The sequence below is a fragment of the Drosophila montana genome, unplaced genomic scaffold (genome assembly GCF_035044405.1).
Source record: "Drosophila montana isolate Dmon_TW-CO22-7 unplaced genomic scaffold, ASM3504440v1 contig_3217_1, whole genome shotgun sequence".
Lineage (NCBI taxonomy): Eukaryota > Metazoa > Arthropoda > Insecta > Diptera > Drosophilidae > Drosophila > Drosophila montana.
The window spans coordinates 2,236,642-2,251,420 of NW_026998097.1; the positions used below are offsets into that span (position 1 = coordinate 2,236,642).

The window sequence follows — 14,779 nt, forward strand, 5'->3', positions numbered from 1 at the left end:
AGTTTTAGTCTCGTATGTTATCGAAAGCTTTTGCAGTGTTTGTTGTACAAATCATATCTGTATTATCTACCAAATAAGCGAACTATATATATATAAAGAAATATGAATGTTCAGGAGTGGGTTAAGTTAGTTGATCGTTAAAACAAATTAACATAATACAAGCATCAGTTCTAGACAAATATTAGTGTTAACGACTAAACTATGACGCATGGATATCCTTATAGGGATAGCCCATCGGGCCTGTTGCTTCGATTCATTTGAGAATCAAATTTAATTTGTGCATTTTCTACAGTCGAGTTTCAAGCTGAATACAATAAACGAAATGTACTATACACTATCCAAATACTAGACTTCTACCATAGAGAAACTGATATGTAGTATTTGCTTAAATGGTTGTTAAAACTTATGTTCGACCCCTCGAAAAGTTAAAATATTGTCGTCTCTGTGTTTCGATTTGTCGAGACTATATGCTCTATAACTATATGAATATACTTATGTTTGGCATGGTCTATGACATTTGTTACATATCTTCTGACCCCCATCAAAGAAGTAGAAACATATCCAAATCGAGCAAATTGTGTATTTATTTTATTATTTATACAGTTTAACTAAGAGTGAAAGAAGCAACTGGAATACTCATATATTTCCCACATATACTATACACTATAGAGGATATCTGCTTTCTATTATTGTCTTGATTTTCTCTTTGTAGATCTTAGTTCTATAATGAATGTAACTAATCGCAATGACCCAATTAATCTGTTTATGCTTAGCAACTCGGTTGATCAACGATTTAAATGTTAATTATTATTATGCGTAGTTTATCGTGAGATCAATAATGATATACCCTAGCATTCATATATACACTGGCACGTGGCATGGCAGACAGACTCCGTAATTTTGTGAAATAGTCATAAGTTTGAAAATAAAGTATATTAATGAAAAGTTTGTACAGAAATTTCCAAATGCCTTTTAGATCTGGTAACTGAGTCCAAGGAAAGGAAAAGGCAACGCAAGTTTTCGGCTTGTAAAGATTCTTTTAATTGGATACTCTATAATTTTGTCGTGGGAGTGGGTGGGTGGGTGGGTGTATGGGGGGCTAACAACAAGAAAGCGCGTTTAACAATAATTTTGGCCATTAGTCGACTTCCTCGATGGTCGGGCCACCGGCTCCGCCGGCGCCACCGCCGGAATTCTGTGTGGGCGGCGGCATGCCGGCGCCCTGGTAGAGTCTGGTCATGATGGGATTACAGATGCGCTCCAGCTCTTGTTGTTTGTGCTCGAACTCCTGCTTCTCGGCCAGCTGATTGGCATCCAGCCAGCTGATGGTCTCGTTGCACTTCTGGGCGATGGTCTCCCTGTCGGCATCGCTGATGCGACTACGCAGCTGCTCATCCTCGAGGGTGGCTCTAATGTGAAAGCAATAGCTTTCCAATTGGTTCTTGGCATCGACACGCGCCCGCTGCTGATCATCCGCCTGGCGGTACGATTCGGCCTCGTTAACCATGCGCTCGATGTCCTCCTTGGAGAGCCGGCCCTTGTCGTTGGTAATGGTGATGCGATTCGCCTTGCCCGTTGACTTCTCGGCGGCACTAACATTGAGTATGCCATTGGCGTCGATGTCAAAGGTTACCTCGATTTGGGGCACACCACGCGGCGCTGGCGGAATGGCCGTCAGCTCGAACTTGCCAAGTATATTGTTGTCCTTGGTCATGGCCCGCTCACCCTCGTAAACCTGTATCAGAACGCCGGGCTGATTGTCCGCATAGGTGGTGAAGATCTGTGTCTGCTTGGTGGGTATGGTGGAGTTGCGCTTAATCAGCGCGGTCATAACACCGCCGGCCGTCTCGATGCCCAGCGAGAGTGGAGTAACGTCCAGCAGGAGCAGATCCTGGACAGCCTCAGATGTGTCGCCGTGCAGTATGGCTGCCTGGACGGCAGCACCGTAGGCGACAGCCTCGTCCGGATTTATGGACTTGTTCAGCTCCTTGCCATTGAAGAAGTCCTGCAGCAAACGCTGCACCTTGGGTATCCTGGTGGAACCGCCCACAAGCACTATGTCATGTATCTGGCCCTTGTCCATTTTGGCATCTCGCAGAGCCTTGGCCACCGGCTCCATGGTGCTACGAAACAGATCCCCGTTTAGCTCCTCGAAGCGGGCACGCGTCATGGACGTGTAAAAGTCGATGCCCTCGAACAGTGAGTCGATCTCGATATTGGCCTGGCTGGACGAGGACAGCGTACGCTTGGCACGCTCACAGGCGGTACGCAGACGTCGCAGGGCGCGCTTACTTTGGCCAAGATCACGCTTGTGTTTGCGCTGGAACTCCTGCACAAAGTGGTTGACCATGCGGTTGTCAATGTCCTCTCCGCCCAGATGGGTATCCCCGGCCGTGGCCTTCACCTCGAAGATGCCGTCCTCGATGGTCAGCACGGATACATCGAAGGTACCGCCGCCCAAATCGAAAATGAGCACATTCCGCTCACTGGTACCCTGCTTGTCCAGGCCATAGGCAATGGCCGCCGCCGTCGGCTCATTGATAATGCGCAGCACATTGAGCCCGGCTATGGTGCCCGCATCTTTGGTCGCCTGCCGTTGCGAATCATTGAAATAGGCCGGAACTGTGACCACCGCATCGGTAACAGTGCCGCCCAGATACGCCTCGGCTGTTTCTCTCATCTTCGTTAGCACCATGGAGGACACCTCCTCCGGATAGAAACTCTTCTTCTCTCCTTTGTACTCGACGCGTATGCGCGGCTTGCCATTCTCCGAGATGACCTCAAAGGGCCAGTGCTTCATGTCGCTCTGCACCGTCGCATCGTCGAATTTGCGTCCAATCAGCCGCTTGGCATCTGTAAGACAATCCCGGGCAGAGGAACATATCACAATTGGGCTTTTTATTTGTTTTTTATTAGCTAACAAACAAAATGGACGGGGTTTGAACAAATTGTACTAGACTTATAGCAATTCGAATCTAGGCGCAGGTCTAGGCTTAGGCTAGGCGGGTTCGGGGCAGGGCAGATTTATGTGGACTCTGAGACTGAAATGAAAGTACAAAAAAGAAAAGATGTCTTGCATTAGACCTGCACAAATCTAATGGGAGAGCTGGCAAAAAGTATGTGAGATACGAGTTAAAAGAGGAGTAAAAGGATGCAGGTAACCCGAAGAATTCATAGAGAAACCGAATATTACGAGAGAGTATAAAAGAAGCAAGGCAATTTGTAAGCCTCATAATTGTTAACAGAATCTGTTTCAGCCTCAAAAGTCCTTCAACTATTATTGGTTATCTGATAAGAGGCTAAGAGACAAACATCCAATAGGAAACGTCCTATAATCTTTCAGATGCAACAAATTATTCACTTTGGATTCTAGTTGATCCTCCTGACAGAGCTTTAGCCCCTTTTTTATGACAAACCTTTCATCAAACTGGTCTCATCATGAGTTTCGAAAGTGGAGCCCTTTTCCCCATTTAGAAGTAATATGATCTAGTCTAGAACACATCTGCCAGTTAACTGCTCCTTCATAAATTCAGCTCCTCAATTCTATTCTCTTTAAAAAGTCAATGGCAGCGGGCGCAGGTCCGTCCTCAATTCAGATTGTAAATATTGTCATGTAAATATATTCTATTTGTATATATTTTTGTTTGGCTCACAGTTGGTGGAACCATGAAATGTTCGCCACCCAAATGCGCTGACACAAATTATGCTAATAAACATGCATGTGGCAGCCGGAGGTGGCAGCGGCAGGTGGCTGCGGGAGGTGGCAGCGGGAGGTGGCAGCGGGAGGTGGCAGGCGGCGAAGCCAAAAGAACTGACACAACAAGTGAATGCGGCTCATTAAATGGAAGGGAGAGCGCGTTGGTGGGGGTTGCGTGAAATGTGCAAAAAATACATTTAGGCAACAACTACTCTTAGCTGGCCTAGCTGCATGCAAGAGCAGCCAAACTAGCAGTGTATCTACATATATGTATTCCCAAAATAAAATCTTAAAAAAAAACAGAAAAGAGATATCCTAAATTTGCGCATGTTTCATTCATGAAAATGTTGCAAGTAAAGGAAGACATTTGGAAGCAAGGGACTCACCGAAAATTGTATTGTTTGGATTCATGGCCACCTGGTTTTTGGCCGCATCGCCAATGAGACGCTCCGACTCCGTAAAGGCCACGTAGCTGGGCGTGGTCCGGTTGCCCTGATCGTTGGCAATGATCTCAACTTTGCCATGCTGAAAGACGCCGACACACGAATATGTTGTACCAAGATCAATGCCAACTGCTGGTAATTTGGGCATATTTGCTGCGGCTTTAATTAGACCACCACCACGAGACGAGAAAGACGACGTCAAGGTCCACCCAGCCAGAGCACACAGATAGGCATACGAGTAGAGAAAAGTGTATCAGTGAGTGAGTGAGAGTGAGAGAGAGAGAGAGAGAGGGAGAAACGAAACCGAAAATGATATTAAAATCAAGGTAGTATATTACACAATAGCCCAAATGGGATAGAAACTTACCAAAAATACTACGCCAGTTTTTCGTTTAAAATGCAAAACGATACAGATACAGGGATATGATCAAAAACAAAAGAACGAATGTCAAAATTCGCAGGAATTCGAGCGTTTTCTCTCTTTGCAGCTCCACAGCGTCTGCTGTTTATAATCACGTTGCCAGAATGAGAATGATCTAGAATACTCATCAGATCATTCAACAACAAAAGAAGCGCAATTCACACGATTTTTCAAACATGCAACAGCCACAACTGCCACAAATAAACTGACAGCAAACATTTTAGCAACAAATTTGCATGCAAATAATGTGCAATCGAAGCGCCTTAACAGCAACATAACATATTAATGTTAAATTTAGCATAAACTTCACACATGCATAACAGTAGCAAACATATTTATGCATGTACTTATCAGAATGAGGTTAAACGACTGTTATACAGTTTGCTGTATAACACTTACATATATCTAAAGCCAGTTACATATATGCACTCAGATTTATTACCATATTCTTAAGAGTTTGCTGCAAAGATATTTATTCAACTGAGCCTATCTCAACTTGCCAGCATTTTGTAAAACATATTTCTGTACGTATTTGCTGATGTCAAACAATTACAATAACCTACAATATTCAATTTTAAGCAAACCTAAAAGATTTGACATGCTTCAAAATAACTACTTCCGAACACATGTCATAAAATAAATAGGAAATACAGCACCATTCGGAAACACTATAAAAGAGAAGTGTCACGTTTCAAAATATCATATCACAACTTTGCAATCATTTGTAAAGCAACATTAAAATCCCAACTATTCAAAATGAAATACTTTATAGTATCCACGCTGATGATCTTAGCCCTTATTCAGGCGGTGTTAGGTGCAGACTCAACAACCACAGTTCCTCCGACGACGACAACAGTTGCTCCAACGACGACAACAGTTGCTCCAACAACAACAACAGCAGCTCCAACAACAACAACAGCAGCTCCAACGACGACAACAGCAGCTCCAACAACAACAACAGCAGCTCCAACGACGACTACAGCTGCTCCAACGACGACCACAGCAGCTCCAACGACGACAACAGTTGCTCCCACAACGACTACTGCTGCTCCAACGACGACAACTCTTGCTCCAACGACGACAACAGCAGCTATAACGACGACTCCTGTTCCCACAACAGTTGCACCCACTCCGAAGTTGAAACGCTGCTGGAGAGGAAACAACTGGTGCAACTTGGTTGTTCGCCCGCCACTTCCGCAAAGGAGAACGAAATGCAAAAGATTCTTTGGCCGAGTGAAATGTTTCTACTATTAACTTGCAAGACTACATGCAAATTTGACGAATATATGAACATTAAGAAAAGAAGAACAATTCTCTTAAATTTCTCACACGTTTCAACAAAAATAACTACCAGAGGACTGTGATAGATGACATTTACTATACAAAACGAACAACCAGAGCAGAAATCATGTTGAAATACTCTTCTTATAAACCATATTTATTTTTAGGAAATTAGCCCAAATGCAGCCATAAAAATAATCTTGATTTGACAAATTTCGATTGGGAGGATTGTCAGTAAGGCGGGCTATCTAAGCCACATTCGTCGGGTTTCTTGAACACCAGGGCATAGGTGAGCACGGGATGCACATTGAAGTCAGTGGAAGCTGCCGATAAGAGCGAATGGCTGGAAGGACTTTCCATGAACAACGTTTCCGCATCAAACTTGCTCCAGCGTCCGCGCTGTAGCTGTTCCTTCACATACTTTAATTGCGTGTTTATCTAAGGAGTTGTCATTAGATTCGGAACATTTTCAAGATGACTTTCAATTACCATAGGCACAAGCAAAGGGGTGCGGCCGCAGTTGAAGAAATCGGCTATACACGCCCGAACATTATCCGGATTGGCATTGATCACGTGCTGCATTATAACACGTATGATGGCGCGTATCTTTAAACGTAATCAATGAGCAGTTAGATCAGAGAGAGAGAGAGAGAGAGAGAGAGAGAGTAGTATCGGTATTTACCTCTGGATGCTCCTGAATGTACGTCCAGTTGCCCCTACGCAATTGCTTCTGAATGCGTGGCAAGGTGCTGTAGTGCTTAATTGCCTTTGAATCCCATTTACCCAGATCGAAGATCTTGGAGGTAAAGCACTGTGCGTTTGTTTCCATATTCTTTTTTTTTTTTCTACTAGAATTTTGTAAGTTTAGTTAATGTGAAAAAGTTAGAGATTGAATTATAGTGAAAAGCATGTCTGATTCCTTAATAAAAGAACTCCAAGTCCAATAAAGCCAAAGGCGGGGCCTAGCCTTCTAAAGAGGCGTAGAATTACGGAGGAGATATCCGAGTTCTAATCCAATCGATCTCCCAGATAGGTTTATATAGTCACCCTAACCTTGTTAATTTTATATTAGACTTAATAGTAGACTTAGTAGTATTATAAATTTTCATATAAATTTAATTAAAGTTATTTTCATAACAGGAAAATTAAAATATATATTAAAAACCGTGTAAAAAAGACATTGATCCATATGCAAAAAAAAAAAAAAAAATAGGTGATTGGTTCCTTATCTCTAAAACCTGTTAAAATTAGAGAAAAACAAGGAAGAAGAAGAACAAATATTCAAGTTTATTTTTTTTACACAAGCATAGTTATTAAAGAAAAAAAATATATACGCATTTTAAGCTTGGATGTAATGTAAATTAAATGTATGACAAGTTCAGGAACTAACAAGTAAGAGGTTCTAGTCGGGAGCTCCCGACTAGGGGATACCCTGAACCCTCTTCTTCCAACAGGCTATAGGTATTAAATGAAAGATACTTGATATATATATATACTATTCTAGAAGCTACATGTTAAGTTTGGTGTCTCTAGCTCATATTATTTGCCGAAATTGCTCAAAAAACAGGATTTCGATATCGATCTGCGCGGGGACTAGTAGGACCTACAGCTCAAATTTCAAGTCTCTAGCACTTATAGGTTCTGAGATCCTTGCGTTCATACATACGGACAGACGGACATGGCTAGATCGACTCTGCTATTGATGCTGATCAAGAATAGATATACTTTATGGGGTCGGAGATGCTTCCTTCTGCCTGTAACATACACTTGCAAAAATACATAGTACCCTGTTCACCCATTTTTAATGGGTTTAGGGTATAAAAACAATTATGTAAAGCAGCTATGTTGTTAACAGGTCATTCATGTTATGTTAATAGGTTATTCAATGTTTAGGGTAAAAAAAAAAATGAAAAAAATATAGATAACTGAATGAATATAAGATATTTTTTGGCTGACCTTTTTATCTTAATACGTGAAAATTAAATTTAATGTAATGTTGGAAAAACAAATGCGCCTATAAAAAATGTCTTTGCAAGCAAACACGTCTGATTGCATAGTCTGATAGTTTACAAAATATTAACATATTTCAATTGCTCTGACAAGTAAATTTACTTGTAGTAGTATGCACAAAAAGGGAATTCAACTAAATTTGGGATAAGAACATATTTCACAAAAATTAAATTTGACAACAAAAATTACAGCCCAAAAGTTTTAAAATCGTGTAAAAAAAGTAACATAGTTTTATTATTTAAAAAAAAGCCCGTGTAAAAGGGACACCAACAAAAAAAAACCTCACACACACAATTTCAGTTGTTTTTTTGATCTGCTCCCAAATGGGACGAGATTTTTCTTAAAATCATCCAAAATACCAGGGGCTTTATAGCCATTTACAGCCGTTTGTAGCGGGTTTTTAGCGGAATTATAGTAGTACTGCATACTTTCGTGCTGTCTACATTTGGAAATAAATCCAAGCATCTAAACTTAACAGCCTTTTGCATTTAAGCGCCACCTATCGGCAGTAATTATTTGCCAATTTCTATGAATATCATGTAAGTAACCTGCGCCATCTATGATCAGATGTGTTGATTTTTGATTTGTTTTTCTATATATATATACAACTGTAATGAAATGAAAATGTAATTTAAATACATAAAGTTAATAAAAACTATCAAATTAATTTATTAAACTTTGTACTGTTTAATAGAACTCAGTGCAACTTAAAAAAAATAGAGGTTACTATAAAATCGATTCACTTTTTAGGAAAAAAATTAATTAAGTAACTGCCTTTTTAGGATAGCTGCCTCTAATGTCTGTGCAACGTACTCGAGGCAGCTAAGCAAATTATACTGTATAGGTATTCCTCAATGGACTTTATTGCAAAATCAATTATTTGTTAAATCTTGTAAGAATTGTATACCTACTTAATATATCTAAACGATGTCTATAGACGTTTATCCCACATCTACTCTATTTGCACAGCATTGTTGACAAACAGACGCGGTTATTCGAATTCTTGTTGTCAAACAATTACAAGTCAAGCACTATTTGAACTAAATTAGCTCAGCTGAAACACCTTGAACTAGGTCTTATTTGCTTCGGCAGCACTTGTCGTTGAATCAATAAATAATAATAAATACAATCACGGTTCCATATCAAAATCCCTATAAAAGAGAAGAGCTGCGTTTCAATATATCAAAACACCAGCAACTACAATATCCCAACTATTCAAAATGAAATACTTTGTGGTCTGCGCTCTGATGGCCTTAGCCTTAATTCAGGTGGTGTCGGCTGCGGACTCTACAACCACAGTTGCTCCGACGACGACAACAGTTGCTCCGACGACGACTCCTGTTCCGACAACAATTGCACCCACTCCGAAGTTGAAACGCTGCTGGAGGGGAAACAACTGGTGCAACTTGATTATTCGCCCGGCATTTCCACAAAGAAAAACGAAATGTAAGAGCTTCTTTGGCCGAGTTAAATGTTTTTACTATTAACTTGTGAGACTACATGAAAATTTTATATAAAAATGAACATTTTGAGCAAAATTAAGAAATTGTTTTAACAACTTTAACAAGAATCCTGTAAGCCACGACCGTTAACTCTTGGACATCTTGTTGTTATCTTTTGACCACGTGTCAAGTAAGACAGCTTCGACTTATAAAGGTTTAACAAATGGTAAAAATTTAAAGTTTCCTTCTTCGTGATTCTCTTAGCCTATTTTAATAGCTTTACATAGAAACTAGATTATGGAAATGCCACTCCAAATTACCAGGAAACCAATCGATTGGCCTAATTAAAAAATGGAGAGAAAATGACAGTTTAAGGAGGTACAGGAAATACAGGTGATTACGTGCTGTATATAATTTGGAGCTAAAATTTTGGCCCCACTAAATTCGATCATACTCAATAGTCTTATAGTAAATTATTTGACTTAGTAATAAAGGTACGCATGGGAATGAATAAAAATTTATATATATATTAGTTCTCACTTACCCAAAGTCCTTCTTAAGGATCTTCAGAAAAATAGATAGCATGCCCAGGTCTCCATGAAAAGTAGTATTCTGAACGTAGTGTTTCGACCTAGGAAATTATTTATGCAAAAAAAAATGAATAAAAATATAAAAAATTAATTCATTTTGATTTACCCAAAGTCAATCTGGAGAACTCCCGGGAAGTATGCGGCACTCAAAGATATGCAATAGGTTAACAGTCATTTATTAGCGTATTTAAAATAAGACGAGAAAGTAAGGATATTTTCTGCACGTCGAAGACTTAATGCCCTAATGGACATGTGTCTTTTGCAGAGATTTCATATTTTACCATACAAAAATCGACTTTTCGACCGATCGTTCGATAATACCCTCTACAAAATGAGGTACAATTAACAAATGGACAAGCTTGTTTTCTTACTCACCCAAAGTCTATCTAGAAGTAAGCTGGGAAATGAGCGGAACTCCAAGATCTTTACCAATAATTTCGATCCGTACATAATATATATCTATATATAATTGACCCGGTAGACAAAATTAAGCCCAGATTTCATTTTGGCATCCTTTTTAAGCTTTTCATATATTTTTACAAACACACACGCACATACACAATGTTACATTGCGACTTCAACTGAAATCCAGGTACAGGCTTATTTAGCTTTAGCTCTTTCCAGCTTATTCATGATTCCTTTGTATTTAGTACACGCACAATTACACCATATCTATTAAGCATTATACCTACAATTGTTGTCAATTATTATTGTGCTGCTCCATATACTACAGCTGGCTTAATTCTGTTACATTAAACATCTTTTCATATATTTTAACTAAATTATCTAAAGTTATACTTATATTAAACTTTGTCTTAAGCGTATATAACGTATAAATTGTATTCATATGAGCACCAATCTATCTATCAAATGATTTGTGTGACTTCTTCCTCCGAATCGCTTTGATCTGTAAATAGTTTTTGTTTAGATTTCTAATGAGATATGCATAATAAAAGTTCTTCGTACTTTGTTTTCTTGGTGTCGATTGCTGCTTCTTGCCAGCCTTGTTTTTTCCCCGATTGGGCTTGGACTTGCCCGCCTTGGCAGTTGTCGGCACTTCTTCGTTTAAGCTCAGCTGTACGCCGTCCACCTGTTGCTCCTCCGAGAGATTTTGCCCCTGCGGCAGCCAGTTGATATCATCTATTTGGTTCTCTGTGCAATGTGAAACGGAGAACAATTAATATGTCCGAGCCACAATCTGCTAATGCTTTACCTGGCATCTGTGTGGACGTTTGAGTCTGTTCCTCAGAAACTGTTTCTTGTAGCTGCATGGGTTCATCACCACTTATTTGGTCTGCCGTGCTCGTTTGCGTCTGCACTTCCTCTTCCATCAGATGCTTAAAGCTCAACTGGGGTGTGGTTTCGTTTAAGAGATCCACTAAACCGGCCACTCGATTGGGCTCCTGTCGACGTTCCGCATCTAACTCCAATGCTTTGCGTACGAACTGCACCAGCGCCTTGGAGCGGCTGGCTGCGCTGCGTGCACATTGCATGATGGTTCGCACATTGGTGGGCGCGGTGCCGCCAGCGTTGAGCGTGCACAGCTCCTGATAGGAGTTAAAGCTCAATACAATGACCGAGTCCGCGGCGTTTTCCTCCAGCAGCGTTGGATCCACCAATGGCTGCGAACTGCTTTTATATACGCAATAAGTGACGCTCACAGGATAGTGCAGGAAGAGCAACGGCAACAGTTCGCGCTCTCTTTCGCTAAACGTGCGAATTTCCTCCTCCACGTAGGAGACCTCAGGCCGGCGAAAGTGCATGAGTGCTGACAGCGCCGCAATGGTACTGGCATCTACAATTAGAGCATTTCAATACCGTTTATACCTCGTCAGCTATTTCTACGCACCATAAAGATTGCCATCGTGGTTTAGCACATTGATATCCACCCGCACACACCACACACTCTGCTCCACAGCGATGCATAGGGACTCCAGGTCCAGGCAACGCGAACTTTTAAACGTTCGCTCCAAAAGGGAGTTGAGTGTTAGGAAGCGCTGATCGTGTGTCGCCTGAGCTTCGTCCAGAAATGCCACGCCCTTGATGTCCACATTAAGAAACAGCGTACCCTCGTTGGCTCGCGCACTCGACGGAGTACCAATGTCACAGCTGACCTGGGCCAAGACTTTTGTTTCGCCAATGGAGACAGCCACTGTGCCCCACTCGGCGCCGAAGGTAAGTTTCACGTCGCGAAATTCGTTTGATTTGCGGCCATCGAAGCGGGTGTTCTGCTTAACGGCACCCTGTATAAAGCTGCGTTCCGGCTTCGATTTGCCCGGCTCAAAAAGATTTGAATTCATAAACATAATTTAATATTAATTTTCACTTTTATTTGTGCCGGCATTGAAAAACGTGCATCAATCAGGGATGTATAAGCATATTGACATATCGATATGTTTACAGGTAAACTTGAATTGAAATATATCGATAATAGCAGTACATACTGGTCTTAACTACATTGAAATGTTAAGTTGCCGCTAACATAATATTCAGCAAGCAGTGCACACAATGGGAACCAGCTATCAGTTCATTTGAAGTAGTCGTTCGATCCAATAGGTTCCAAGCGATTCGGTAAAACACAACTAGATTCACATTACTTCTTTTAATTAGGAAACATGAATTAATTAAAACATCAATTAGCACGTTTCGTTACATGCCCGCATCTACATACGACACATAACACATCGCAGCACAAAATCATGGTAAGAAATTTCGCGAACCATAAAACTTAAGGGCAAAGCTTGCCCGGAAAAATGGAATGTACATAATAATTGACCAAAAATAGAATTGACCCAAAAATATTTATATACATATATGACAGAAACAATTGTTGGCTGTGATTCTTAATGGTAATTATATGCTTCTAGGCCATACTGGGCGCCCAATTAGTCATTACGCTGGTAATGGTCAGCGTCATACAGAAATTAAGTCCGCATTATTCCTTTGCCAAATGGATACTGTGCCGCACCGGGCTGTTCCGCTATCTGCATCCCACGGACGACGAGTTGCGCACGAAGGGCGGCGTGCCAAAGGATCGTCCCGCCAAGGGCAAGCACAAGCAGCAAAACGGCTTGAGCAATGGCAACGCCTCGCAACAGTTTCACATACCACGCAGCATTGAAGTGGATCTGGAGACGCTGCCTGTAGTGGAGCGGGATGTGATACATTTGCGTTACTTTACCGAATATCAGTGGCTGCTGGACTTCAGCGTTTATACTGCGATCGTGTATATCATCTCCGAGCTCTTTCACTACTTTTATCCGCTCAAGCATGAAATCAATTTGAGCATGGTCTGGTGTCTGCTGGTCATCTTCTTTGCCATCAAACTGCTGTCCTCGCTGACTGTTCTGTATTTCCAAAGCGAGGAATCGATCGGGGAGCGCTCCATGGTGATAGTGGCCTGTCTGGTTTATTTACTAATTGCCATGATTGTGCTTATCATTGACGAGCGCATACTGGAGACGGGTCTGGAGGATGCCTATACAAGCTTTAATGCCAGCGCGTCGAAATTTCTCACCGAGCAGGGTCTGCCGTCATCGTGCGTTTAAACATATATGTTCCTAGTTAAATTGATTTAATAACTCTATATTCATTTTTTTTTAGTGGCCCAGCGTCCAAAATTGTTGTCAAATTCTTTCTCGCATTGAGCTGCGGTGTGCTCGGCTCCCTGTTCACATTTCCCGGGCTGCGCATGGCCAAAATGCATTGGGATTCGCTGAAATATTGTCGTGGCAATCGCATGCTGCAAGTTGTACTAAATGTTAGTTTTGTGCTGCCCTTTATACTAGTCATATTGTGGATAAGACCCATTAGTCGCGACTATTTGACGGTGCGCGTTTTCCAGGGCATGCAGCAGCCGCTGTAAGTGACCAGATCTTCCAGGAACTACAACAAATTGATTGATTCTGTTTTCTTATTCTACATTTTTGCAGCCTAAAGCCGCATGTTTTTGAAACTTTGCGCCTGCTGCTGGTAGTCGTTGTGGTCATTGTGCGCTTTGCACTGATGCCCATCTATTTGCAATCGTATCTGAACTTGGCCTACGACAGGATACTTGATCTACGCAAAGAGGCTGGACGAATCACCAACGTGGAGTTCCAAAAGAAGGCAAGCCTGAGAAAGCTATGCATAATAAACGATTGATATATTGTCTTTGCCTTGCAGATCTCATCTATTTTCTATTATCTTTGCGTTGTTACGTTACAATTTGCTGCACCGCTGATATTGTGCCTTTATCTGACGCTCATGTACAAAAGCCTGGGCGGCTTCACCTGGACGGGCATCTTTAAAGAGACGGCTGTGCTGCAACATGAATGTGCCGCCGATGGGGAATTGGCCACAACACCAAGAGACAGCAATATTGAAGCCGAGTTTAATATTTTGGAATCTGCGCAGTCGTTGCAAGCCTCATTTGCTAGTTTGAAAAATGTAAGAGATTTAATTTCAAATAGTTGGTTTTTTCCCTAAGCTATTTGTACTTTCAGGTGTTCTCTACGGAAGTGTACAAGGGCTTTCTGGGTTTCGCCACCTGGTGGAGCTACTTTACTCTCTTTGCGACTTCTTCCCTGGGCATCGTCTATCAGTCCTATTTCAACAAGACATAATTGAAGCCATTTGAGTACAAATATGCGGTACCACCAAACCCATATTCTAAATTAGAAATCCTGTTTTTGTTTCTAAACCCGTTGATATTGTTTCGTCGTGATGTCATAGCTTTGACTAATTGGATTTCAAGAATTGTAAATATTACTAATTTATATACGTATATTGTTTACGAAAAATTGTAGTAAAATTTCGAAACCAATAAAATGTTTGGACTAGTATGTAAAATTGTTGCCGATATCAATTCCAGCTGTGTAACATATTTAATATATTTAGCTGAGTGAGAGCAGTGA

At 41.2% G+C, this 14,779-nt stretch overlaps 5 protein-coding genes across 6 annotated transcripts; 2 read left to right on the forward strand and 3 right to left on the reverse strand.

Moving 5' to 3' along the window:
* Positions 1-1,017: 1,017 nt before the first annotated feature.
* Positions 1,018-4,749, reverse strand: Hsc70-1 (Heat shock protein 70 cognate 1). Of its 2 annotated transcripts, XM_064689152.1 has the most exons (3): positions 4,508-4,749; positions 4,084-4,299; positions 1,018-2,853 (listed from the first exon to the last, which is right to left on the reverse strand). In XM_064689152.1, the coding sequence occupies exons 2-3, from the start codon at positions 4,286-4,288 to the stop codon at positions 1,139-1,141; spliced, it is 1,920 nt and encodes a 639-aa protein (XP_064545222.1). In that variant the 5' UTR covers positions 4,289-4,299; positions 4,508-4,749; the 3' UTR covers positions 1,018-1,138. The 2 variants fall into 2 exon arrangements, with proteins under 2 accessions (XP_064545222.1, XP_064545221.1); XM_064689151.1 differs by lacking the exon at positions 4,508-4,749 and having other exon boundaries at positions 4,084-4,418.
* On the forward strand, positions 4,421-5,925 carry LOC135433350 (putative uncharacterized protein DDB_G0283051). The gene is made up of 2 exons (XM_064689367.1): positions 4,421-4,466; positions 5,334-5,925. Exons 1-2 carry the CDS (start codon positions 4,450-4,452, stop codon positions 5,923-5,925), a joined length of 609 nt encoding a protein of 202 aa, XP_064545437.1. The 5' UTR covers positions 4,421-4,449.
* A 53-nt stretch (positions 5,926-5,978) lies between these two features.
* LOC135433206 (uncharacterized) lies at positions 5,979-6,720 on the reverse strand. Its single transcript, XM_064689203.1, has 3 exons — positions 6,525-6,720; positions 6,332-6,448; positions 5,979-6,280 (listed from the first exon to the last, which is right to left on the reverse strand). Exons 1-3 carry the CDS (start codon positions 6,669-6,671, stop codon positions 6,074-6,076), a joined length of 471 nt encoding a protein of 156 aa, XP_064545273.1. The 5' UTR covers positions 6,672-6,720; the 3' UTR covers positions 5,979-6,073.
* Positions 6,721-10,557: 3,837 nt separating this feature from the next.
* Positions 10,558-12,263, reverse strand: Rrp45 (exosome complex component Rrp45). Its single transcript, XM_064689180.1, has 4 exons — positions 11,734-12,263; positions 11,098-11,679; positions 10,851-11,036; positions 10,558-10,791 (listed from the first exon to the last, which is right to left on the reverse strand). Exons 1-4 carry the CDS (start codon positions 12,188-12,190, stop codon positions 10,751-10,753), a joined length of 1,266 nt encoding a protein of 421 aa, XP_064545250.1. The 5' UTR covers positions 12,191-12,263; the 3' UTR covers positions 10,558-10,750.
* Positions 12,264-12,421: 158 nt separating this feature from the next.
* On the forward strand, positions 12,422-14,714 carry emei. Its single transcript, XM_064689170.1, has 7 exons — positions 12,422-12,455; positions 12,525-12,586; positions 12,752-13,422; positions 13,488-13,745; positions 13,817-13,991; positions 14,049-14,312; positions 14,369-14,714. The coding sequence occupies exons 2-7, from the start codon at positions 12,584-12,586 to the stop codon at positions 14,486-14,488; spliced, it is 1,491 nt and encodes a 496-aa protein (XP_064545240.1). The 5' UTR covers positions 12,422-12,455; positions 12,525-12,583; the 3' UTR covers positions 14,489-14,714.
* The last annotated feature ends 65 nt before the right edge of the window (positions 14,715-14,779 follow it).

Coding starts and splice junctions, on each gene's coding strand:
- Hsc70-1 (XM_064689152.1), bottom strand. CDS start 4,288: ATGCCCAAATTACCAGCAGTTGGCATTGATCTTGGTACAACATATTCG. Junction 2,854..4,083: donor TCCAAACAATACAATTTTCG/GTGAGTCCCTTG, acceptor ATTGTCTTACAG/ATGCCAAGCGGCTGATTGGA.
- Rrp45 (XM_064689180.1), bottom strand. CDS start 12,190: ATGTTTATGAATTCAAATCTTTTTGAGCCGGGCAAATCGAAGCCGGAA. Junction 11,680..11,733: donor CCACGATGGCAATCTTTATG/GTGCGTAGAAAT, acceptor CTCTAATTGTAG/ATGCCAGTACCATTGCGGCG. Junction 10,792..10,850: donor ATCGACACCAAGAAAACAAA/GTACGAAGAACT, acceptor AACTATTTACAG/ATCAAAGCGATTCGGAGGAA.
- emei (XM_064689170.1), top strand. Junction 13,746..13,816: donor CAGGGCATGCAGCAGCCGCT/GTAAGTGACCAG, acceptor ACATTTTTGCAG/CCTAAAGCCGCATGTTTTTG. Junction 14,313..14,368: donor CATTTGCTAGTTTGAAAAAT/GTAAGAGATTTA, acceptor TTGTACTTTCAG/GTGTTCTCTACGGAAGTGTA.
- LOC135433206 (XM_064689203.1), bottom strand. CDS start 6,671: ATGGAAACAAACGCACAGTGCTTTACCTCCAAGATCTTCGATCTGGGT. Junction 6,449..6,524: donor ACATTCAGGAGCATCCAGAG/GTAAATACCGAT, acceptor TTACGTTTAAAG/ATACGCGCCATCATACGTGT. Junction 6,281..6,331: donor CCCCTTTGCTTGTGCCTATG/GTAATTGAAAGT, acceptor ACAACTCCTTAG/ATAAACACGCAATTAAAGTA.